Genomic DNA, 25,106 nt, shown 5'->3' on the forward strand with positions numbered 1-25,106 from the left:
GGCAACCTCTGGCACACGGCCCATCAGGGAAATCCGCTGGCAGGCTGGGATGGTTGGTTTAACTGCAGCATCCGCAGGTTCAGCCGATCGCAGCTCCCACTGGCCACGGTTCGCCATTCCAGGCCAACTGGGGCTGCAGGAAGCGGTAGCCAACACACCCCTTGGCCCACGCCACTTCCCGCAGCCCCCATTGGTCTGGAATGGCGAACTGTGGCCAGTGGGAGCTTCAATTGACCGAACCTCCAGATATTGCAAGTAAACAAACCATCCTGGCCTGCCAGCAGATTTTCCTGACGGGCCTCATGCCAAAGATGCCAATCCCTTGGTTAGAGGAAGGCAGCACTGGGAGATGAAACCTTCTATTCATCTACACTATAGAAGACTCAGGAGCACAGACTGAGAAACTCTGTTTTACAGGTGAGGGACAGAGCTCTAGCAGCCAAACACAAGTGTCCCTGTGATGCCTTAGATCCTTCTGCTGCAGTCAGGAGACACCACTTTTATGAGGAGACTATATGCTGATTAACTGCTGAAAGAGCACAGCATTAATCTTCTTTGGGCAGAAAGGAGAGGCTAAGAACCCGGTCTGCTGCATGCTAGAGACCAAGTTGAATTCACTTAATGGTGAGACTGTGGTACCCTTACGCATGTTGGATAGAATTTTACATTGTGAACCGCCCCATTGTACCTATGGAGTAGAGTACTACTCAAAGTGCATATGAGTATTGCAATCTGACCTTAAACTAATTTAAAACCTCTGAACCATCAAATGACCATAATTTCTCTGGTGATCTACAAAGCTATAGGAAATTTAAAATAAATTCAAATGGCACATTTTTATAACTCTCCATGACCATTTTTTTTGCCACTATATAGCTATAGATAAGCAAATTAAGGTACAATTATGCCTACAAAATAGGAGAAATTTTTGTTTTCTTTTTGATGATTTTAAAATTTCAGTATGGATTTGGGAAGAACCCAAATTAACAGTAGTAGCTAGGGCTGGAATAATGCCAACGGGCTTTGCTCAAGCTTCCTTGCACAGCTCTGCCATTGCACCTCAATGCTAACCTGCAACACAACTCTTATTCTAGTCCCAGGCAATTCTCAATTTGTCAATCATGCTGACTTGTGTGTCAGTTTGGGAAGTGGTTAAGAGGACTAATAACTCAGTAAGGACCAAGCGGAGACCACCAGCACCAAAATATATAGTTTGCTCTGTGCAGCCTCACCCTGAAGTTTCAACGGGATACACGAACCTTCTTCATTTTTTTGTTTTCAGCAGTTGTGTAGCTCTCTTGTTCACTGCTAAACAGCAGAAGGTTGCACCAAGTCATTCCTTTGTAATGTAATGCAATTTTTATTGAAGTGCTTTCAGATCCTTTAGCATAAAAATCGCTCTAAGCATGCATATTTCCTTTTTAACTGTACATTTTATTTATTATACTGTCTCAGGCCCTCAAACATTTTTAAGCAGGGGAGTTTTAATACATCAATATTTAATATTATTAATATAAAATGTTATCTGATCCAGCATGTGAAGCCATCTCTAAGAGAGGAGGACCTTTTTGCTTTTAACCAGAATGCCACATTTCTCTTTATAACATTTTGTTTTAATCTAATGTTGCTCTCTATTTGTTATTCTCCCACCCCCATGAAAAAATGCTCCTAAGTTTAAGGAACGGCAAAGATCTGTTTTACTGTGAACATGTTAAGGAGCAGTTAGCTTTTCTTCTTTCTTTCCAGAAATCTGTCAGGGGTTTAAGTAGTCAGCAGCAATGAAGAACAGTTTCAAAGGGTTTATCTATGAAGCAGGAAGCTAACTCCTTACCGTCTCTAGACATTCCTAGGGCAAGACACTTCTGCAGTCGGCAGTGTTGGCAACGATTTCTGTTGGTTCTGTCAATTAAACAGTTTCTCTGCCTGGGGCAGGAGTAAGAGGCATTGTTCTGCTGACTCCTCCTAAAGAAACCCTAGAGAGACAGAGTGAAAAAGAGAGGGAGAGAGAGAGAAAATTACCATATATATAGATATATATATAGTGGCATGCCACTGCAATAAACTCTAATTCAGTGACATTTTGTTTATGATACAACTTTGTAGATGCTTTAACCATAAATAGTGAAATAAACTCATGTTCTCTCCTGATATGAAAAACCTGTGCATTACTCCGTAAAATATAATATGCGGGTATGAGGGTAACAAATAGGATAGAGTGATAAAATATAGTACATCCTCAATAATACAATAAACACTGAACTTCATCAAATGCTCAGGGAGACTCTCACCAATATTTATAACAAGGCGACTTAGTGCCATTTGCTCCGAATACTTTTTTTGTTGAAGAAAATGTACTGGTAACTTCTAACACGGACAATTTGTTTATTCACTGGCTACATGTGGTATCAGAAGCTGTAATGTATTGTAAAAGCGGCAAAGAGTCCTGTGGCACCTTATAGACTAACGGACGTATTGGAGCATAAGCTTTCATGGGTGAATACCCACTTCGTCGGATGCATGTAGTGGAAATTTCCAGAGGCAGGTATAAAGATGCAAGCAAGAATCAGGCTAGGGATAACGAGGTTAGTTCAATCAGGGAGGATGAGGCCCTCTTCCAGCAGTTGAGGTGTGAACAGCAAGGGAGGAGAAACTGCTTTTGTAGTTGGCGAGCCATTCACAGTCTTTGTTTAATCCTGAGCTGATGGTGTCAAATTTGCAAATGAACTGAAGCTCAGCAGTTTCCCTTTGAAGTCTGGTCCTGAAGTTTTTTGGCTGCAGGATGGCTACCTTTAAATCTGCTATTCTGTGTCCAGGGAGGTTGAAGTGTTCTCCTAGAGGTTTTTTGTATATTGCCATTCCTAATATCTGATTTGTGTCCATTTATCCTTTTACGTAGGGACTGTCCAGTTTGGCCCATGTACATAGCAGTGGGGGCATTGCTGGTACATGATGGCGTATATTACACTGGTGGACGTGCAGGTGAATGAACCTGTGATGGTGTGGCTGATCTGGTTAGGTCCTGTGATGGTGTTGCTGGTGGAGATATGTGGGCAGAGTTGGCATCGAGGTTTGTTGCATGGATTGATTCCTGAGTTAGAGGTTATGGTGCGGTGTGTAGTTGCTGGTGAGAATATGCTTCAGGTTGGCAGGTTGTCTGTGGGCAAGGACTGGCCTGCCTCCCAAGGCCTGTGAAAGTGAGGGATTGTTGTAGATCACTGATGATGATTTGGAGAGGTTTTAACTGAGGACTGTATGTGATGGCCAGTGGAGTTCTGTTGGTTTCTTTCTTGGGCTTGTTTTGCAGCCGGAGGCTTCTGGGTACACATCTGGCTCTGTTGATCTGTTTCCTTATTTCCTCGTGTGGGTATCGTAGTTTTGAGAATGTTGGTGAAGATCTTGTGGGTGTTGGTCTCTGTCTGAGGGGTTGGAACAAATGCGGTTGTACGTCAGCGCTTGGCTGTAGACAGTGGATCATGCAGTGTGTCCGGGATGGAAGCTGGAGGCATTAAGCTAGGCATAGCAGTCGGTGGGTTTTCGGTATAGGGTGGTGTTAACGTGACCATCACTTATTTGCACTGTGGTGTCTAAGAAGTGAACCTCCTGTGTAGATTGGTCCAGGCTGAGACAATATGTCTGTTAGTCTATAAGGTGCCACAGGACTCTTTGTCGCTTTTACAGATCCAGACTAACATGGCTACCCCTCTGATGTAATGTACTGTGTGATTCCCTAGGTTAACCTGGAGAAGCATGAACTGATTTGGAGGGAGCAGATACTCCACAAGTGACAGGTAATTCAAATTGAGGCATCTACAAGAGCCCTAGGATTTAATGACCTTATTAGCTAAAGTGCAATGGAAAAAGCAACACTTTTAAACAATACCATCCTCCTCCATGAAAAAAATCATGACATTTCATATGTAAAAGAAATATATTATTATCAGGTAAATACAGAAAATTAAAAAGCCCAGTTTAGCTAGGGAATGGGCTAAAAAACCTTAAAACTTTTAGTTACCCAGTCTCAGTAGGGTTTTTTTGAGTGTTATTCTGGCCAGTTGTTTGGATTTGTGACTGGGGACAAGAGTACTAGAACTGGAGAGCATGTCCTTACTTAGTCATAGCCATTGAGAATGGCACCATCAGGCAATATTAGGGCAGAAGTGACAAGAAATTCCAGAGATGTCAAGAGGAATGGAGCCAGGAAGGGGAGATGAGAGACGTAAAGCGACACGTGATGTTCTTCTCTCTTCTACAGAACAACGAAAGGTAAAGAGCACAGGAGGAGCAGGGAGCCCAAAGAGGGGGAGAGAAACAAAGGAGAGAAATTCATTGGAGAACCTAGCAGCTTTAGAAACAGGCAACTGCACACTTACAAAGTGAGAAAGAGATGGAGGGGGAGTCTAGCAACCGCAGGAAGCCATGAAGGCAGATAGAAGGTAAAAAGTGCAGTTAGCATCTGTAGGAGGAAGACAGAGTAAGGTTAGACACTGGTAGCAGTGGCAGTGAGGCGGCTGAGTGTTGCTAGGATGGTTTGTAGACTAAACCCGAACTGAATCAGAAAGCTAGGGCTGGCTTCATTCAACAGCTAGTCCAGTGTTGTTTCAGTACAGGACTATGGATGACAGCAGCAAATGATGGCAATAATAATAGCTGTGGAGTCTGGAGAAACAATGGTGAAGAAACAATGTAATTGGATTGTACATGACTGGATTCACTCAGTAAAGACAGTATTTGACGCTTCACTCAAGTCCTAGTGCATTGAACGATGGCCAGAGGTGTCACTAGCACTGGACAACAGGTATTGGGTTTGAGTAAAGATACCGACATTCCCAGTCCATGAAGTGAAGTTTAAAGTCCCATTTCATCTACCCTGCATAGGTTATAACCACTAACACAACCAATTTAAAATTTAATTTAATATGTGAGTTTTTTATCTTTGGGAATGCAGTTGTCCTTTAGGGAAAGTGCCAATGAAAAATTGTAAAGCACTTATCTGATCCTGACTGTCAAAGAATTTACTGAACCAATGGCTGTGGGATTAATTTAAGGCTAATTTAGCGCTAATTATGAGACATTTCTTATGTATTTGCCGTACTTCATTACAAATTTCCTTTTTGGCATAAAAAGGGTTTTCTGTTTTAAATTTAAGCAATTCAGTGTGAATAGGGAACTGAAAGACTGGATTAATCAGATCAGGTCAATCTTATTTTTAAATGTAACAGTTATAAAAATTAAGTTTTTTAAAATTGTAACTATTACATAGTGTAGAGTATCATATTTTAGTGCTACAAAGCTTTTGATAGTGAAGACTGAGTCGCTTATTTTCTATCATACAGGAATTTACACTATCATTCTTTGTTCTTATTAGAATATCATAGGACATATTCAAATTTTGACTTGGTATAATTTATTTTTTCCCTTCCCTCATCAGAGCTAAATGTTTTCTTAGAATATATAATATTTTATATCCTTTTTTTGAATGGCTACATTTATTGGGGAGAACAATTGCTCTTTTGGGTAGAAGAATTGCACTGACCTAATGACAGGTTTCAGAGTAACAGCCGTGTTAGTCTGTATTCGCAAAAAGAAAAGGAGTACTTGTGGCACCTTAGAGACTAACCAATTTATTAGAGCATAAGCTTTCGTGAGCTACAGCTCACTTCCTCAGCTGTAGCTCACGAAAGCTTATGCTCTAATAAATTGGTTAGTCTCTAAGGTGCCACAAGTACTCCTTTTCTTTTTACTGACCTAATGGGTAGAGTAGAAGAGCTAAAAACAAAGTTTCTTGGTTCTTTTCCTAACTCTGACATTAAATCACTTCGTGATGTTGGGCAACTCACTTAACCTTTCTCTAGCTCAGTTTCCCAGTCTGTAAAACAGGGATAGTAATATGTCCCATACCTCAAAGAACTAGGCTGCAGTTTTAACCACTTCCCACAATGGTGGAGAGACAGGTGGAACGAGACACTTTTGAGAGCCCCAGAGACATTGAGGTAGGAACAAGGGGTGAAATCCAGGTCCAAATGAAGCTGGTGGGGAAATTCCCATTGGCTTCAATGGGGCAAAGATTGCACTGAAGGTGCCCAGGCATGCTGCAGGATACAATAGTGCTATTTGCTACACCCTTTAACAAGGTGCAATGAGGACTGATAGATCAGATATAGAGTGATAGCTTTGTGAAAAGTGTTCACCCACAGGTGACAGGGTGTTTTTGTCTTTTATCATTTTCCTGTGTGAGTTCATCTGAGAGAGCAGTGACTATCTGGTTTCACCCAGATAGTTTTTATTGGGGCATTTAGTGCACTCGAAGAGTAAAGATGTGTTGTGGTGGGTGTTGATCATTGTAGCAGTGGAGATATGGCTGCAGGTTTTGCATCCGTTGTTCTGTCTGGTTCTGGTGCCGTTTTGAGTCTCTGTGTCCTGGTCTGTGGGGAGCTTTCTTCTGATGATGAGCTTGGAAAGGCTGAGGGGTTGTTTAAACGCCAGCAGTGGGTGTTTACAAAACAATCACTCTATGGGCTTGTCTTCGTGTACAGCACTGCAGCTGCACCAATGTAGCGCTTAAGGGGATGTCTTCACTACCAACGTGGCTGTGTGAGCTCTCCCAGTGCTGTAAAAAAACCACTCCCATGAGGGGAGAAGCTCCCAGTGCTGGTGCACTGTCTACACGGCCACTTTACAGAACTGAAACTTGCATTGCTTGGGCGGGGTGGTGTTTTTTCACACCCCTGAGCAAGAGAGTCTCAGCGCTGTAAAGTGGCAGTGTTGACAAGGCCTTAGTGAAGACGCTACTATGCCGCTGGGAGAGCCTCTCCCATCAGTGTAGTTAATCCACCTTCCCAAGAGGCGGTAGCTCTCCCATTAACATAGCACTGTCTAGAGGTGGGCGCAGGAGGTAGGATTTTGCACACCCCTCAGCGATGTAGTTATATTGGTTATACTATACTATATACTATACTGATATAGGTCTGTAGTGGAGATATGGCCTATATCTGACCCCTTAGTCCTCATCCTCAAAGGAAACCTGCACAACACTTTCAAAAGATGAGCCCAGGTGCTTAAATTCATCTTTCCGCTAGACACTAAAAATCATGGATTGAACAGATTTCCTGGATTTATGGCTTATTACAACAACCTGTTACTCTTTACCCCTCTGTTTTTGTCCTATGACTACAGAGGTGTTAACGGGACACTCTACCTTGAATGGTCCCTTAGAATATGTGCTAACTACTTATGTTAAACAATCTGTTCCATCTTGCATTTTGCTGTGATGCTGGGAGTACCTTTCGCAGACCTGCAGAAGAGCTCTGTGTGGCTCAAAAGTTTGTCTCTCTCACCAACAGAAGTTGGTCCAGTAAGAGATATTACCTCACCCACCTTGTCTCTCTAATCTCCTGGGACCAGCACAGCTACAACTAGACTGCATACATCTTTCTTCATGACAGTCTCATGAAACAGGATTAGACTAATTGATCTGCTACTTTGAAACTGGCACAAAAACAATAGGGTTACAACTGTGTTAAGTGGTAGAGGAGCTTCTTATCTCAATATGCACATAGAGCTAAGAGGTATTGTCTCCTCTTGAGGCACACACAAGGGCTACCATTAACACTAATCACATCCAGAGGAGACTCTATTCCTTACTGCTTTGTGTAGACTGGTTACAGAGACAAGAAGCTCTTTTTCTGCTTAAAAGCATTTTTCTTTATTATTATTTTTGTGCCAATTTTAAAGTATCAGATCGATTAGATTAATCCTGTTTTATGTCTATTTCCAGTCCAGTATCACAATAAAACCGTGTCACAGGGGGGATGGCTCATTTACAATTATTAAAGTTTCCAAAAGGCAAGGTCTGATTTTTGACAATATGTCACTTCTCAATTTACTGGCATTAAATCAAACTCTTTATTTTTGGGATGTGGTAAATCCAATGTTTTGGATTTTTCAGATGCCTTCAATGTTATAAAATGCTAAATACAAACCTGGGGAGCGAGATATTGCACACTACACACATGTAGATAGATGTGTATGTGCGCCCACAAAATGTACAGGTGCACGTTTCCATCTACAAAATGACCTGCAGGTGCTAATCAGAGCCTTTGCATCTTTGCACCTTCAAGCAGGTAGTCAGAACTGCAAACACCAAGATTTGCCTTTGCAAAATTCTTGGCTGCTGTGAGAGCCAAAATAGCCACAGGGACTGCTTTAACATATGGCAGCCTTCCCACAGGTGCCAATGGCTTGTGCTGCAGCCTCAAATCACTGGAGCAGGGTGACAGGTTTCAGAGTAACAGCCGCATTAGTCTGTATTGGCAAAAAGAAAAGGAGGACTTGTGGCACCTTAGAGACTAACCAATTTATTTGAGCATAAGCTTTCGTGAGCTATAGCTCACTTCATCGGATGTGGGCATTCTCCCTTGTACCCCAGCCTGCTCCCTTCCATCACCGGGGTATGCCAGGCCTACAAGGAGGGACAATGCCATGCCAGTTACACTCTTCCTGAGCTGGGGGAATTTCTCTCTGGGCAATTGCAACTTATTTATGTCCCCTTGAGAGCACAGAGGCACCAGAGTGGGGGCCAAAATCAGCACCATATCTCTTTAAACTGTGCATTATGACACTTAAATTAACTTTGACATTTCACACATACCGTAAATGAAACAAGAGCACAAAACTAGTCTCCAGGTTCATTCGGGGTGGAGCAGTTCTAACATACTGTAACCAGCATCTGTATCACCATTTATGCTGCATCACATATTAATAATTCAAAGCCTCAAACCAGGAGCTATTTCTAAATATCATCTGACTGTTGAATAAGGAAGACAACTAGTAAAATTAGACACGGAACACCTGTGTATCAGCAGCAGGCATTACAGCCTTTGACACGCCTTGTTTGAAAGGGTGTCAGAGTGTGTTGTTAAGTACACAGATGCCTGAGGCTAATGCAGATGCCAATGACAGTGCTGTATAAAGTCTCATACCTTGCAGCCTTCACATGTGATGACTCCATAGTGTATTCCAGAGGACTTATCTCCACAAATTTTGCATGGTATCACTTCAATTTGTGCTGAAAAAGAGAAAAGGGTTATTTTTGATTTATAATACTGTTTCTTTCTTTTCTGCCCTAACTACTGATCATAGATGTTAGAGCTGGTCAGACATCTAACTCCCTGCAAATGTAAAATTGTTCTTTATGATATTTTTTGTTTTTTAGTGCTCTGTTCAGTCCAGTTCTAATTGATTCACATGATGGGGCTTCCACCATTTCCCCGAAGGGACTGTTTCACAATCTAATAGATCTCATGATAAGAAAACTTTCCCTGACATTCGCCGTAAGTTTTCTTTTTTTTTTTAAATTTCATCCCCTAGCTATACCTATTGGATCACTCTAAACAATTAATCTCCTTTTTTTGGTGTTTTTAGCCTTCAAATACTGCTAGCCAATAATCTTATCCTCCATCATATCCTCACTCTTCATTTTGCTGAGGCAGAATGGCCATATATGATTTGATGCTCTTTCTATTAAGCTCCCCTGGGCTCTTCCCTCTCACCCCCATCATGGCTCATTGTACTTGTACATTTGATATGATGCAATTCATGTGATATTCTTTCATGTCCTCTGATTTGTGATTTACTGACATACATCAAAGATACTAGCAACATCTGTATATATCTGCAAAGTTCTGCCTCCAAGGAATTGCTTAAACCAGTGATTTATTTGCAGACATACCTCACCTACTCCAGTCAAAGCCATTTATTTACTGGCTCTAAATTAGAGATGAGCAGGAGCTATAGATCCAGATCCTAACATCTCCAGTATCCGTTCTTTGCTTTGGCTAACTATAGAATTAGCGGCTAACTGCAAGATTCAGAACTGCATGTAGATTCAGATATACTCAGAATTGGAAGGTGTTTGCTTTTGGTTCAGGCCCTTCTACAACCTAAATATTCAATCACTTCTTAATCTGAAAATATATTTTCCTCTCTCTACATATAATTTTCTTTTTTCCGTCCTATATGTGAGACAGAATATTCGCCTCATTCTCCAACTTTGAATCCTTTGCATGACTTCTCCTGTCTATACTGCATTGTCACATCTGCTTACTAGTACAGTATGTAGGGACAGACTGTGCTTGGCTCTGGGCAGGTGCACTTGGGAGAGGGAGCAGGAAGCCTTCCTTCCCATGCAAGAGCCAGGCATAATTGTAGCCCTTGCACGTTGTGGGCCAGATCCTCAGCTGGTACAAATTGGTATAGCTCTAATGAAGTCAGTGGAGCTGTGGGTGTGACCTCCTGAGCAAAATACTGCTTCCTTCTGACTCCCTGGTGAGGCAAATGCCACCCCAAAGTGAGTGGGGAAGGCACATGCCCGCCTCCCACCACAAAGATGCATCTGGCAGTCGTGCCACTGAAGCCTGGCTGGGATGGATGCAGAGGGGGAGCATGCTGTCTCCTAAGGGAGTAGTGCAGTATGCACTCCCCAGAGCTCTGGGACAGATTGTGGGTCAGTGCCTTCAAGGCACAATCTGGTTTTTAGTAAGTAACAAGTGTGCACATACAGTGAGCCATGATGGGAGTGAGGGGGAAACGGAACAGCCCAGAGGGAACCTAAGATGCATTCCCTTAAAAACCATGCTTTCACTTGGAGGTACCACAAATGCTAGAGCGCACACTTAGCTGAAGAGAATGAAAAAATCATTTTCAAACTACTGCGCACACACATGCATTCAGGTGTTCATACTATGGATGCTGTTGGGAAAGCAGTAAAGTGCTCTGGCTTCATAATCTAGTACCAAACTGTACCTGTCATCATTGTTCCCAGGTGAGAGAACAGAGACTCATTACAATTATCTTTATAGTTCCCTTTATAGCTTGACTAAAATCAGATGAGTACCTGTAAGGGGTTGTCCCTACAACCTCTTGAAATGTGCTGTGTGTCTCTCACCACTAAATGATTGTTTATGGTGGTTAAGAATTCATTTTTTAAATAACTCAGTTTAATTTCCAGATACAGTGGCCTGCACAATTGCCTCCCACCCTCAAACAGCCTGGAAAGCAAGCCAGTCATAATTCAATTTATTTGAGCATGAGCTTTCGTGAGCTACAGCTCACTTCATCGGATGCATACCGTGGAAACTGCAGCAGACTTTATATATACACAGAGAATATGAAACAATACCTCCTCCCACCCCACTGTCCTGCTGGTAATAGCTTATCTAAAGTGATCATCAGGTGGGCCATTTCCAGCACAAATCCGATGAAGTGAGCTGTAGCTCACGAAAGCTCATGCTTAAATAAATTGGTTAGTCTCTAAGGTGCCACAAGTACTCCTTTTCTTTTTGCGAATACAGACTAACACGGCTGTTACTCTGAAACCTGCCAGTCATAATTGAGGCCCCTTCTTTCAGGGAGGTGAATATTCCTTGGGTGTATTCCCAGAGGTGAACAGTGTCCCACAGAGGGAAGGAAGGAGATAGGAAGGAACATACATGGATGGTGAAACTTCCACACCCACTGTGAACTCTAAGGCATTTGGGGAAGGACTGTGCTTCCCTGAGGCACAATATCTCCTTGAGCACCTCTTGGGGCACAGTAGCTCAGCTGTCTGTCTTCCCCAGTGCAAGACCGGGTGATAAAAGCATGATCTAGACATACACAGTTGCATGCACTTGTGAACTCCAGTTCACTAAAGACAAATTTTCAAATGGGTTTTTAAACTGAGTCTCTAAATTACACTCACACAAATCTCATATATTTCGGTGCAATTGCTCATCTAACAACCTAGCACACAAGACAGCTTCTGCACATGTAAAGTGAGGGAGCAAGAAGAAATAATACCCCCCGCCCCAAACTTAACAATAAAGTAAAGTAATTCTGCTATGCTATTTCATTACTGTATTGTTTCCAAAATGTGGTTGATTTATGGTTAACCTATCACATATTTTACTTATTAGCTTGAGTTGAATATAATTTTTTGTTCATATATTTTAGGTAGAGATGGGCTAGAACCAAATCCCTTAATGCAAGTGCCTATGAACTCTGGGAAAGTTCAGATATACTGTAGAAGTAAATTTTGTTCCTAGGCCACCCTTGACTCTAGCTTCACCTTAGGTTATGCCTTCACTGCATAAAAGATGGTAGTGGGGTTTTACAGCAGGGTAATTAATAGGCATTAACTACTATGCTGTAAAATCCTTGTGGAGACAAAGCAATGCAGTTTTAGTGTGAGATAGCTAGGTGAGGTCTACAGTATACCCTCACCCATGGCTGACCTTGCCCAGTTCATCTCACAGTAAAACTGCAGTTCTTTACTTCCACAAGGACTATGCACTGGGACAGCTAAGACACCCTAATTATTCCATGGTAAAAACACACCCTTTTTGGCAGCAAAGACAAAGCCTGAGCTGCCAGTTGAGAGACTGGGTTTCAAGTAATTGTAGATCCCTAGGGTGAGAACCATGCAGAGGGAGAAAGTTTAGTCTTTGGAAGAATGGACTGTTTTGGGTTGCCAGACTCAAAGGGAGATGTAGATCTCAGGCAGAAGCTAAAGTCTGGAATATGGGGAAATCCTCAAAACTTAATAAGTCAAGATGTGTGAGGCAACAAGTGAAAATAGAGGAATAATAAAATAAAATAATAATAATAATAAAAAAATTAGATTTTAAAAAATAGTTTAAACATATTTACTACTTATTAATTTATTCCTGTGATAGGAACAAGGGCATAAGGCTTAATTCTTCAAACACTTGCTGCACTGAGCTTCATACTTGTTACTGTGAAGAGTCAATAATACTACACACATTAAGGGACTACTCATAAGTACTGTGCTCAGTTATAAGTGTTTGTGAATTGGGTCCCTAAATGCTAAAGCTATTGATTTCAATTATTATGAAACAAATACACTACGCTGAGACCTCATCCGCAAATCAGAATCAAACTAATCATTTTATAAGTTAGTAGTAATAAATATTAGAGAGACAAGGTGGGTGAGGTAATATCTTTTATTGGACCAACTTCTGTTGGTGAAAGAGACAAGCTTTCAAGATTACTAAGGGCTTGTCTACACTATCAAGTTTTGTTGACAAAACTTATGTCGACATCCAAAAGTCAACAAAACAAAAATCACCAAAGGGTGTTCACACTTGCTCCCTCTGTCGACAGCTCATGTCCACATTGGGGACACCATCATCGACAGGGTGAGCAATGCACCGGGGGTATGTATCCCACAGTGCAGTGTTGTGGGAGGGAAGAGCTGATCGCTGCGCATCTTGGAATTCTCTCTGAGTTCTCCCAGAGCCCCCTCAGCTGCCGAGAGCAGCATCATGAGTAGCTCTGTGAGCTCTCTGTGCTGAGGAAGGGCAAAGCAGCACGGCAGTCTGTCCCCCTCCCCTGCAGCAGTAGTCTGCCTGCTGCTGCATTCCTAGTGCAGGGCAGAACAGGAGCATTCCAATGATTTGCTCTTTGTTTGTTCCCCAAAAGGAGCAGCACACAGATACTTCCCCCAGCTTTGAAAGGGGAGGGGCACATGCCTGCAGGGCAGCAGAGATCAAAACACTGAGCAGAGCAATCAGGGCAGGCAATATGGGATACTGGCGGAAGCCAGTTCTGTCCACAAAACAATCAGCAGTGTCTACACTGGCTCTTTGTCCACAATAAAGGGAGGGGAAAAGACAAAAGTTTCTGGTAAGGGTGGAAGTTTTTTGTCAAACTGGGCATTTTTTACGACAAAAGTCCCATTGTAGTGTGTAGGCTCATCTGTTTTGTCGCCAAAAGGCAGTTTTAGGCGACAAAACTTGCCAGTGTAGACAAGCCCACAAAGTTCTTCTTTAGATCTGGGAAAGGTTCTCAAGTGTCACAGCTAAATGTAAGGTGGAAGAAATTGTTTAGCATAAGTAGTTAACACATATTTCAAGAGCCCATTCAAGGTGAAGTAGCCTGTTAACATCTCTCCAGTCATGTGGTTTTGGGGGGAAGGGAACTGGAGGGCTTAGTGTATTATAGTAATAGTGAAAACAGTCTCCAGCAGATTGGTGTTGCTGCTTCTAAGGCCTTGTCTACACTGGCAAGTTTCTGCGCAGTAAAGCAGCTTTCTGCGCTGTAACTCCTGAGGGGTACATGCTGCCAAGCCACTTAGTGCGCAGAAACTGTGCAGTTCAGCGCTGTAAAAAACCCACCCCGACGAGAGGCGTTCTACAGCGCTGCGATGCCAGTGTAGACACCCTGGTCGATTACAGCGCTGCGATTGGCCTCCGGGAGGTGTCCCACAATGCCTGCTCTCGCCTCTCTGGTCATTGGGTTGAACTCTACTGCCCTGCCCACAGCTTACCAACCGTCATCTCCACCCCATAAATTCCTTTGGAATTTTGAAAATCCCCTTCCTGTTTGCTCGGTGATGCGCACAGTGGTCTCAATGCATCTTACCAGGTGGCCAGGCCTGCTCCATGTACCAGGCGATCCCCAGCTTGGAGCAATGCTGAGCTGTTGGACCTCATCAGCATTTGGGGAGAGGAGGCTGTCCAGTCTCAGCTGCGCTCCAGCCGTAGGAATTATGATACTTATGGATAGATTTAATGATGCCCGATAGAAAGGGGCCATGACTGGGACACATTGCAGTGTAGGGTAAAAGTGAAGGAGCTGTGGAACGCCTACCACAAGGCGTGGGAGGCAAACCACCGCTCAGGTGCTGTGCCCACGAGCTGCCGGTTCTACAAAGAGCTGGACACGATACTCGGTGGCGACCCCACCTCCACTGCGAAGGCCACTGTAGATACTTTGAGAGGTTTCAGAGTAGCAGCTGTTTCAGTCTGTATTCGCAAAAAGAAAAGGAGTACTTGTGGCACCTTAGAGACTAACAAATTTATTTGAGCATAAGCTTTCGTGAGCTACAGCTCAATCCATCGGATGCATTCAGTGGAAAATACAGTGGGGAGCTTTATATACATAGAGAACATGAAACAATGGGTGTTACCATAAGGTGAGCTGTTACCAGCAGGAGAGCAGGGGGAAAAAAACCTTTTGTAGTGATAATCAAGGTGGGCCATTTCCAGCAGTTGACAAGAATGTCTGAGGAACAGTGTGTGGGGGGGTAATAAACATGGGGAAATAGTTTTACTTTGTGTAATGACCCATCCACTCCCAGTCTCTATTCAAGCCTAAGTTAATTGTATCCAGTTTGCAATTTAATTCCAATTCAGCAGTCTCTCGTTGGAGTCTGTTTTTGAAGATTTTTTGTTGAAGAATTGCAACTTTTAGGTCTGTAATCGAGTGACCAGAGAGATTGAAGTGTTCTCCCACTGGTTTTTGAATGTTATAATTCTTGACGTCTGATTTGTGTCCATTTATTCTTTTACGTAGAGACTGTCCAGTTTGACCAATGTACATGGCAGAGGGGCATTGCTGGCACATGATGGCATATATCACATTGGTAGATGTGCAGGTGAATGAGCCTCTGATAGTGTGGCTGATGTGATTAGGCCCTATGATGGCGTCCCCTGAATAGATATGTGGACACAGTTGGCAAAGGGCTTTGTTGCAAGGATAGGTTCCTGGGATAGTGGGTCTGTTGTGTGGTGTGTGGTTGCTGGTGAGTATTTGCTTCAGGTTTCAGACAGAGCCAGAAGAGTATCCAGAAGTCACCTACTACAGGACAGGCCCAACAAAGAAAATAACAGAACGTCACTCGTCATCACCTTCAGCTTCCAACTAAAACCTCTCCAACGCATCATCAAGGATATACAACCTATCCTGAAGGACGACCCATCACTCTCACAGATCTTGGGAGACAGGCCAGTCCTTGCTTACAGACAACCCCCCACTGTTCCTCAGACGTTCATGTCAACTGCTGGAAATGGCCCACCTTCATTATCACTACAAAAAGTGTCCCTCCCCCCCCGCTCTCCTGTTGGTAATAGCTCACTTTAAGTGATCACTCTCTTGTTACAGTGTGTATGGTAACACCCATTGTTTCATGTTCTCTATGTCTATAAAGCTCCCCACTGTATTTTCCACTGAATGCATCCGATGAAGTGAGCTGTAGCTCACGAAAGCTTATGCTCAAATAAATTTGTTAGTCTCTAAGGTGCCACAAGTACTCCTTTTCTCTTTTTGTAGATACTTCGGTGGCTCGCATGGCAGTCAAGAGTGGACTGAGGCAGGAGGAGGAAATCTTGGACGAGGATGTGGAGGGGACGGGGGACCCAGAGGCAGAGGACAACTCGGAGGTCAGAGATGCATGCAGCCAAGAGCTCTTTTCTACTCTGGAGGAGGCAGTCACAGCAGTCGGATTTTGGTGAAGTACAAACAGGAGAGGAGGCCCCTGGTAAGTGGATTTGATTTTGGGAATTGCTGAAGTGAGTTGTTGGGGCAGGAGGGTTGCAGAAAGCAGTCTTGTGTCTGTATCATGCGCGTACCATCACATGCCTAGTCTGAGTGGTGGAACAGGCTGCTGATTGACTCCCCCACTTCACGGGAATCTCCCTCAGAGATCTCCAGGAAACTCTCATGGAGATACTGGGCAATCCACTCCTGCAGGTTCTTTGTCAGAGCTGCTTTGCTTCTTGCCCCATTAATGTTAACTTTCCCGTGCCACTGTGCCGTCACAGGGTGTGGGGACCATTGCTCAACACAGGCGATCCACATAAGGGCCAGGGCAGAAGCCGCAGTCTTGGAGAAGACCCTCCCTTGATTCCCTGCTCACCCTCAGCAGCAAGATATCTTCCATAATGATCACAGCCTGTGGAAAGTGTGGGGACAGGAATGATCCCCCCCCACAGTGCCCCTTGTGGCTTGTGGCTCATCTGTGCTTGCCTGGGGTCAGCCAGTTAGTGACAGGTATGTGAATAGTGACTGTGTTTTAAATCACTGAATCAGTGTTCTCTGTGTTGCAAACAATACTGCTCTGTAAAATCTTGTGTTTTGTGGAGAGATGACCTTTGGAGCCCAGCCTCCCTCTTTGGTATCAGCGGCTGAACAGCTGCACAGAATTAGAAAGAGGCCATAAAGAACTAAGGAGGACTTTCTCCATGAGTTTACGATGCACTCTGCTGCCAAGAAACAGGAATTGAAGGAGTGGAGGGAGAGTGAGAAAAGGGACTGAAAGGAGAATGCGATGCACCAGAATGAAGCCACGGAGAAGCTCTTAAACGTTATGGAGCACCAAGTGGACATGTTCCAGGCAATATAAGCACTGCAAACTGAGCAGCTCCATGCCCGCCTCCCCTGCAGCCGCTGTCGCAAAACTCTTTCCCATGTGCCCCCCCAGAAACGCCAACCTCCTGGCTCCAGTCTGTACCCGCGGCATTCCACTTCTCCCCCGTTACAGTCCAACACTGTGGACTCCCACTACCCACTGCACTCAACACGCGTCCCTCTGCAGTTTAGCCCTGTTGAAGTACAGTAGCTGCTGCACTCCGAAGAAGGTTGGGTATGATCCCTGGACATACACAAATCTTTAACAGTCCCGGGACCCCACCTCCTCCTGGGACCTTCCCTTACCCCAACCCCCTCAGTGCTGATGTGTTTTTTTTGTTTGTCTCTCTCCTCCAGTTGCTGTTTTTAATAAAATAATTGTGTTGGTTGAAAGCAATCTTTATTCTATTAATTGAAAGCAAACAGAGCTCTGCAAAGCAACAGACAGTTATCTTAAACCTTCATACTGCATCATCTGCACCAATCACTATCACCTCCTAGCATTACAAGCACTGCACTCCCTAGCATAGCAACAAATATTAGTGGCTTTCAGCTTCAAATTGCTACCTGAAGGCATCCCTGATCCTTATGGCCCGGCGCTGCGCCCCTCTAATAGCCCTAGTCTCTGGCTGTTCAAATTCAGCCTCCAGGCACAAGCCTCAGTGGTCCAGTCCTGAGTGAAGCTTTCACACTTCCCTTCACAAATATTATGGAGTGTACAGCACATGGCTATAAGCATAGGAATACTGTCATCGGTCAGGTCCAGCTTTCCATAGAGGCAGCACCAGCGGGCCTTTAAATGGCCAAAAGCACACTCAACAGTCATTCTGCACTTGCTCAGCCTGTTGTTGAACCACTCCTTGCTGCTGTCAAGGTACCCGTGTATGGCTTCATAAGCCACGGCATTAAGGTGTAGGCGGGGTCTCCCAGGATCGCATTAGGCATTTCGACTTCCCCTGCAGTGATCTTATGGTCCGGGAAGAAAATCCCTACTTGCAGCTTCCTAAACAGGCCAGTGTTTCAAAAGATGTGTGTGTCATGCACCTTTCTGGACCAGCCTGCATTAATGTCCGTGAAATGCCCACAGTGATCTACATGCGCCCAGAGAACCATAGAGAAATACCCCTTCCAATTAACGTACTCGGTGGCTAGGTAGTCTGGTGCTAGAATTGGAATGTGCGTGCCATTTATCACCCCTCTGCAGTTAGGGAAGCCAATTTGAGCAAAGCCATCCACAGTGTCACGCACATTGCCCAGAGTCATGGTCTTTTGGAGCAGGATGCAATCAATGGCCCTGCATACTTCCATCAACATGAGTCCAATGGTCGACTTTCCCTCTCCAAACTGGTTAGCAACGGATTGGTAGCAGTCTGGAGTAGCCAGATTCCACAGTGCAATCACCACATGCTTCTCCAACAGCAGGGCAGCTCTCATTCTTGTGTCCTTGCACCACAGGGCTGGGGCAAGCTCATCACAGAGTCCCATGAATGTGGCTTTCATCATCCAAAAGTTCTGCAGCCACTGCTCATCATCCCAGACGTGCATGATGATGTGATCCCACCACTCAGTGCTTGTTTCCCAAGCCCAAAAGCAGCGTTCCACTGTGGTCAGCATGTCTGTGAATGCCACAAACAATCTCATGTCATAGCTACTACGCGTGGTGAAATCAATGTCGCACTCCTCTTCCCTTTGTAGTTTAAGGAATAACTCCACTGCCATTCATGATTGTTGGTCAGAGCGAGTAGCATACTGGTCAACAGTTCGGGATCCATTTCTCCAGACCAAAGAGGCAAAGCGCGCAGTACACAAACCGTTGAAAGATGGCGCCAAATGCGGACGGAAGCACAGGGATTGCTGGGATGCGAAGCAATGCACCATGGGGCATCAGGACACAACCCAGGATGTCCCGCAAACCCCTCCGCCTTCCCACAACTCTTAGCAGCAGAAAAGAGCTATCGGTGGGATAGCTGCCCAGAGTGCACAGCCCCGAATAGCGCTGCAAGTACCACAAGTGTGAACATGCTATTGCACAGGCAGCTGACAGTGTGAACACACAACAGCAGTTTCCCTTCAGTGCTCTCTGAGCAGCGCTGTAACTGCTGGTGCTGTAAGTCTGCCAGTGTAGACATCCCCTAAGATAGCTCATGGAAAATGAAACATCTCTAGGGCAGAGAGAAGAGATTTAAAGAAGTTTGGAAAAGCAGACTTTGCTGCTGTCTCCTAGGCATTTCTCTTTTGTTCATAAGACAGCAGGACAATTTAAGGATTCATAACAGAAAACCTGAGTCGTTAATTGTACAGGCCAGAAGAAAAAGAAGCCACTGTATTCCCAGAAACATCTTGAATTACTGTAATTAACACCCAGTGTACCAGGTTTCCTTTGCAGATTTAATGATTGTCAGCAGCTCCTACACCTTCTTCACATTGCATCTTTGTTCAATGCTTTAGATTTGTATATTTTCCCCTCTCCCTCCTCCTCCTCTCAAACAGCGAGTTGATCAAATAGTACATTAGCTCTCTTTCTGTAGAACTATTACAAAAGAAGCTGTTTCGTTTTGAATCCCCTATAAGCATAACAAATGTATCCTTTTATCAAGGGGGTATTTTCGGTTTCTTTCAGAACGTTAAAGTCATTACATTTTGTACCTTGAAAATAAACTAACAGTAAAGTTGCCACTCATGGCAACTTTCAGCAATACAGGAAATTATGTCCTTCTACCACTCAGACACAGTAAACGTATTATATATTAGTATAATAGAGAACTACTTGTCTTCACTTTTCAGGCACTTCATGGCCTATCCCCTTCCAACTTATTATATCTAATAATCTACTGAGAATATTGAGTTCTGTCTCCTATTTGCCAATTATACTGGTCTCAGTTGTCCATTAGCCAAATTTTCAAGCAAGCACCTTCACACATTCTCCCATGCCTGGGGAGAAAGTGTGAAGATGCTTGCTCGAAAAATTGCATAGGAGGAGCTCCTCATAAAGATCTGAAATGCTACCAGATCATCTTCCTTCAAATCCCTCCTTGAAACTTATCTCTGCTATGAAGCCTAAAAAAAATCAACACTGGTTAGGCACTTGCTGTGCTGTGATTGGTGCTTATCACACTAATCGTGATCATCTCATTGGTAACTTGTGCTCACCCCATTAGTTTGTTGTATTCATGTCTTGTTTTATTCTTGTATTGTAAATTCTTTGGGACAGGAACTGTTTTTTCGTTATGTGTTTGTACAGTAGCTAGCACAACTGGGGCTATGGCCATTGGGAGCTGACAATACAAATAAATAATAAAATGATAATTAATTAAAAAACCCCAAAATGGGGTTTTCTTTATGGAACCTAATACCACTAGAATAACAGCAGGGAATAGTGAAAGGAGATGGAGTGCAGAAGATGACATTTTAAAGTCTAACAGCAAAGGAATACCTACAGAATAAATTAATGTCACTCAAGGAAAACCCCTGAAAAGAGAAGGATTTGTGTACCAACATTTGTGTAAATGTGTTCTTTAAACTATCTTCAAGCCAGACATTAGTTACCCAGTCTCTCAGATTCTCTCCAGAGTGGAAAACAAGCAAACAAAAAATCCCATTGCCTGACTGGACGCTCTAAATGTGATGTAGCTGTAGGTGAACTCAGTCACCTCTGAGCTCAATATGTCAAAGATCCAAGTCTTCAATCACATGTTCCAAGGAGACAGCACATCATACAGCTAACAAACAGCTTCCTCACTCAACCAAAGGAATATAAGCAACTGTATTCAATCAGCATAGACCAGCATTTTTTCTAGCTGGAGCTAATTCCATTCCTACTAGAAATGTCATTCACTGGCTATAGTCAAACCAGATATCCTAAAATACGAGGAGGTAAGAGTCATATGTTTTGAACATAAGGAATTAGTGGTAAATCTATAATGCAGTGTAAAAAGAGTTTACAAAGTTCATGCTGAAATGTAAGTAAAAGTCAGCAGGTGTCCTTTGTACAATGTGTTTGATAGTCGCTAGAGACCATTCCTTCCTGGTCTTAGCAACAAAAAGAAAAGCAGGCTATGGAGTTCTGGATAATGTGAGACTGGCCAAGCATGTCCACATGCAGTCTGGCAGGAAAAAGCAGGACTAAATGAGACTCTGTCTCATGCAATCACTGCTTAACATCAGAGGAACTTCACTTTCATTCAAAAGAAGCTGGACTATAATCATCCAAACTGGTCACTTTGGACTAGTTGGGGAAGGAGCGTGTGTGTCGAGGGGGTATTCAAAGCTTTTAAGATGTTGTTCCTGATCAAAAGAGTGTTGTACACAAGAGATGGCATTCAGCTGGAAGGGAAAGATATCTCTTAGTGGATTTGTTGATACCACAGAGATCATACTTGGAAAAATCAGTGGAGCTTGCGATTTAGAGAGTCAGTGAGCAGTCTGATGGCATCCACTTTAATGCTTTCAGGAACTCCCATCACCCTTCAAGCTTTCAGTTGGTTTGCTCTGGAATCTAGTAATCACTTCTGTTGATCGTGCACAAGAGGGAATAGATAGACTACAATTATGTTAGTCACTAAAGTAAGCAGATATGACTCTGACTATACACAAAGAACTGAGCTGTTTTATAAAAAGGTGCCATTTTTATACAGTCAGTCACAATGTAGGTTCACAGTTTAGAAATTTGGCCTGTGCCCAGACCTCTGACTCTGTGCCTTGACTCTGCACTACCTTACTTTACTTCATCATAACAGTATAATGGTATCATGTTCTCAGGTGGCATTTTTCAGCTTATAAATACAAACATCAGTACAAATTTTCATGACACATCATTTCTGCCTTTTTAACAGTGAACATCAAACACAATTGCCATCATTCAGTCCTCCTTGTAGTTCATGCTTTGTTGCATAGCTTTTTTCAACTCAAGTGGGACAAGATGCCAAATGTAATTAGGGGCCATTGTGGCTCAGAATTTTTTTGTATTTACTGGATGAGGTACTGACTTTGGGCAAGTCATTTCAAAACTCTATGCCTCAGTTACCCATCTGTAACATGGGCATAATGATGCTTACTCACCTTTATGAAGTGCTTTGAAATCTATAGATGAAAAGTGATATGAGTCCAAATTATTAGTGATTATTATTACTCATGAGGCAAAGGCAATCTCCAGACTGTCCATGTTATCCTAGTTTACTGCACCTTGTTTGGCATATACTAATTTTAGAATACTAAATAGATACATTTCCAAGAAATGTTGATTTATTTGTCTTTACATCCAATAGTGAAGGTGAAATTATAGGAGAAAATGAGCTGAGGAGAGCAATTTCTTCCCATTACATCATGAAGAATAGAGCTAGGCAAAATATCCACACATAAATGCCCTCCACCTCGAGTTTCTAATACATTAGTGTGATGGACATGCAGCTGCTATGAATACTGTATGTGACCTACTTAGTGAGACAGTTACTGTACAACTATATTGGATTCTTGGGCTTATGTGAATGTATTGTTTGGTTTCCAAGGAGCTACTGGAAAAACAAGGAGGAAGGCAGCAAACAGCTCTAGATAATCAGCCTTCCAACAAACACTTGGGCAATTACAAGACAACGGCTGAGCTCTAAGTGGTAAAGATGCTACGTCCAGGCTCCAACCCAAAGTTACTCAGATCTTTTGCAAAGGCTGGGAGGGAGTGTAGAGATCAAGGAGAGCCACACTGGTTAAAAAGACTCTCGGGAGAGTTGTCAATATGCTGTTTGTGAGGGGAACAGGCTAACCCTGACACAAGTGCTGGTGGAGTGTGTGAAGCAGCCAGGGTATCTGCAGCCTTCCAGGGGATGGTAAACGTGAGGAAAACAGGCATTGATATAGACTGCTTATTGTTGTAGGATCTTTTTTTCCTGAAAGGCTTTGGGTTCTAAATTAAGACATAGTTTGCTTTTAGAAGGCTGTTTGGGCATGCAAGGAACAGACTTGTAGATACTCAATGTAAATTGAACCTGCTGAGGTAATCACAGTTAGTATCAAGCAACTGCAGCCCAAGGCCTGGTCTGAGAATGGGAGAATCCTGTGATCCCATCCTGATGGAGGTGATAGCTTGAGGCCTGAATGCGAGAAGGGATGCATTCAGAGGAGTCGGGGTGCAGTTAGCTCAGTAACTGTGACTATAAGCACAACACTTCTTAAGCTTCCCTAGGAAGGTGCTTCCTCTTCCACAGCCTGGTATTTCTATTGAAATCTATTAACCCATTTTTACTTTTTACATAATATGGCTCCAAATTATACATACAGAACTTAATGGAGATGTTAAAGTAAAGTAAGCACCACATAAGATAAGAAGCAGGCCCCCCAACCAGCAATCTGGGCTACTTTAGTATGTTCAAATCATGGTAATTTAAGAAAACTCTAAAAGCCATATCCTGTGCCCCATACACAAGCCTTAAAAACAGCAGGGACACATGTCCAGCATTACTACTAGGAGAAGATTTAACTGCATAATAAAGGCAGAATTATTAGTGCACAGTTCCCACATCCCATAAAGACTCAAGCAACCGTACTGCTGACGCTGCACACTTTTCCTAAAGCGATTACTATTGTAATCCAAAATATTATACTACCCAGGCTATCTTATATTTGAGCTCATCAGCTCCAACGTTCTGCAAATAATCTCCAGCAGCTTTAGCTAGTGTTTACATAAGCTGGTCAGGATGACTGTTTGAGCAAAGACGACCATGTCTTTTCTCTGCACAAAATGAACTACAGCAAAAATATGTACTTATACGAGCAATAATAGCATATATGGAAAATATATTACAAATGAGAAGTTCTTCTCTAGGAGAAGCATGCTCTATATTCACTGTTTTACACAGTCAAGCTCTTTGTAGAACATTCCCCTCCCCACCACTGTTTCAATATCTAATAACCTCTTTGCAGCTTAAAACCAAAATCCGTTTCCCTCCCCACATGTTCTACTCCATCGCACACACACATAGTGATTTGTTTTGAAAGCCGTTCATGAGTATTGGTCTGTTAGTATTGATTTCTTTTTTAATAGAACATAATGTCATGCAAACATTTGGGAGCTCTTGGGGCGGGGGGGGGGGGGGGAAGAAACTGAAAGAATGACACAGATTTTGCAATTTGATTGGGCAAAAGAGTAGGGCAAATTTTTGGCCTGCCAAACATATGCCTTTAATTTTAATTATCTATTTTTGTTTTCCCAGTATTCACGTACAAACTTGAAAGCATTTTGCCTATGACAGCTGCTTGTCATTCACATATAACACTCAAAGTGTAAATTGTTTAGCTATTGCAGGGGTGCAAAGATTTGATTTTTGATGAGTTTAAAAATGGTGAGAGATTTTTTGCATTACTCTGTCTTAAAGAACAGGATTCTGCAACAGTATATGTGCAGAGTGTTGCACGTACTAGTAGGAATATCACATAAATAGGAATTATCAGGATAGAGAGCACAAGGAAGCCTGATCCTGCATTAATGAGAGTCATGCTGCTACACAGCCACCATGTTACTCCTGCTTAGTAGCAGAAGAAAGGCTAAAGCATGGAAGAGATACTGAAGGGCCTCTTTTAAAGGCTGAAGATCAAGCTCATGTCTCCATAGACACATTTAGTCTCTACCCACACCCACTCATTTTAACCACTGCTTGTATGAGACCAGACAGCAAGTGTGTAAGTGTTGTGAATTATTTCCACTGAGGATGGAAGACTATGTCTAATGCTTACTCTTACTTGAGCTCATGCAGTCTCTGTGAGCAGCCTTCCACTCCCAACTATGCACCACAGGATAGAGGCCAAAGTGTGCTTATAAACTTCCTGTCCCCAAAGGAAAATGTCTTCCTGCTCAAGCTGTCTGAGTTTCATACCCTTTATGTAATACTTGAAAACAGAATTCCATGCCCGGCCTAATCATCAGGGGATACAAT

The 25,106-nt window shown here is 43.1% G+C and overlaps 1 protein-coding gene across 1 annotated transcript in view; it reads right to left on the minus strand.

Annotated features, from left to right (window-relative positions):
- Window positions 1-25,106, minus strand: part of RORB (RAR related orphan receptor B) — a 208,152-nt gene that overhangs the window by 51,098 nt on the left and 131,948 nt on the right. The window contains exons 2-3 of the mRNA XM_073346242.1: window positions 8,979-9,064; window positions 1,832-1,973 (exon numbers count right to left, since the gene is read on the minus strand). Coding sequence (XP_073202343.1) covers window positions 1,832-1,973; window positions 8,979-9,064 — 228 coding nt within the window. The remainder of the gene's footprint in view (window positions 1-1,831; window positions 1,974-8,978; window positions 9,065-25,106) is intronic.

This window comes from Lepidochelys kempii, chromosome 5 (genome assembly GCF_965140285.1).
Source record: "Lepidochelys kempii isolate rLepKem1 chromosome 5, rLepKem1.hap1, whole genome shotgun sequence".
Classification (NCBI taxonomy): Eukaryota; Metazoa; Chordata; order Testudines; family Cheloniidae; genus Lepidochelys; species Lepidochelys kempii.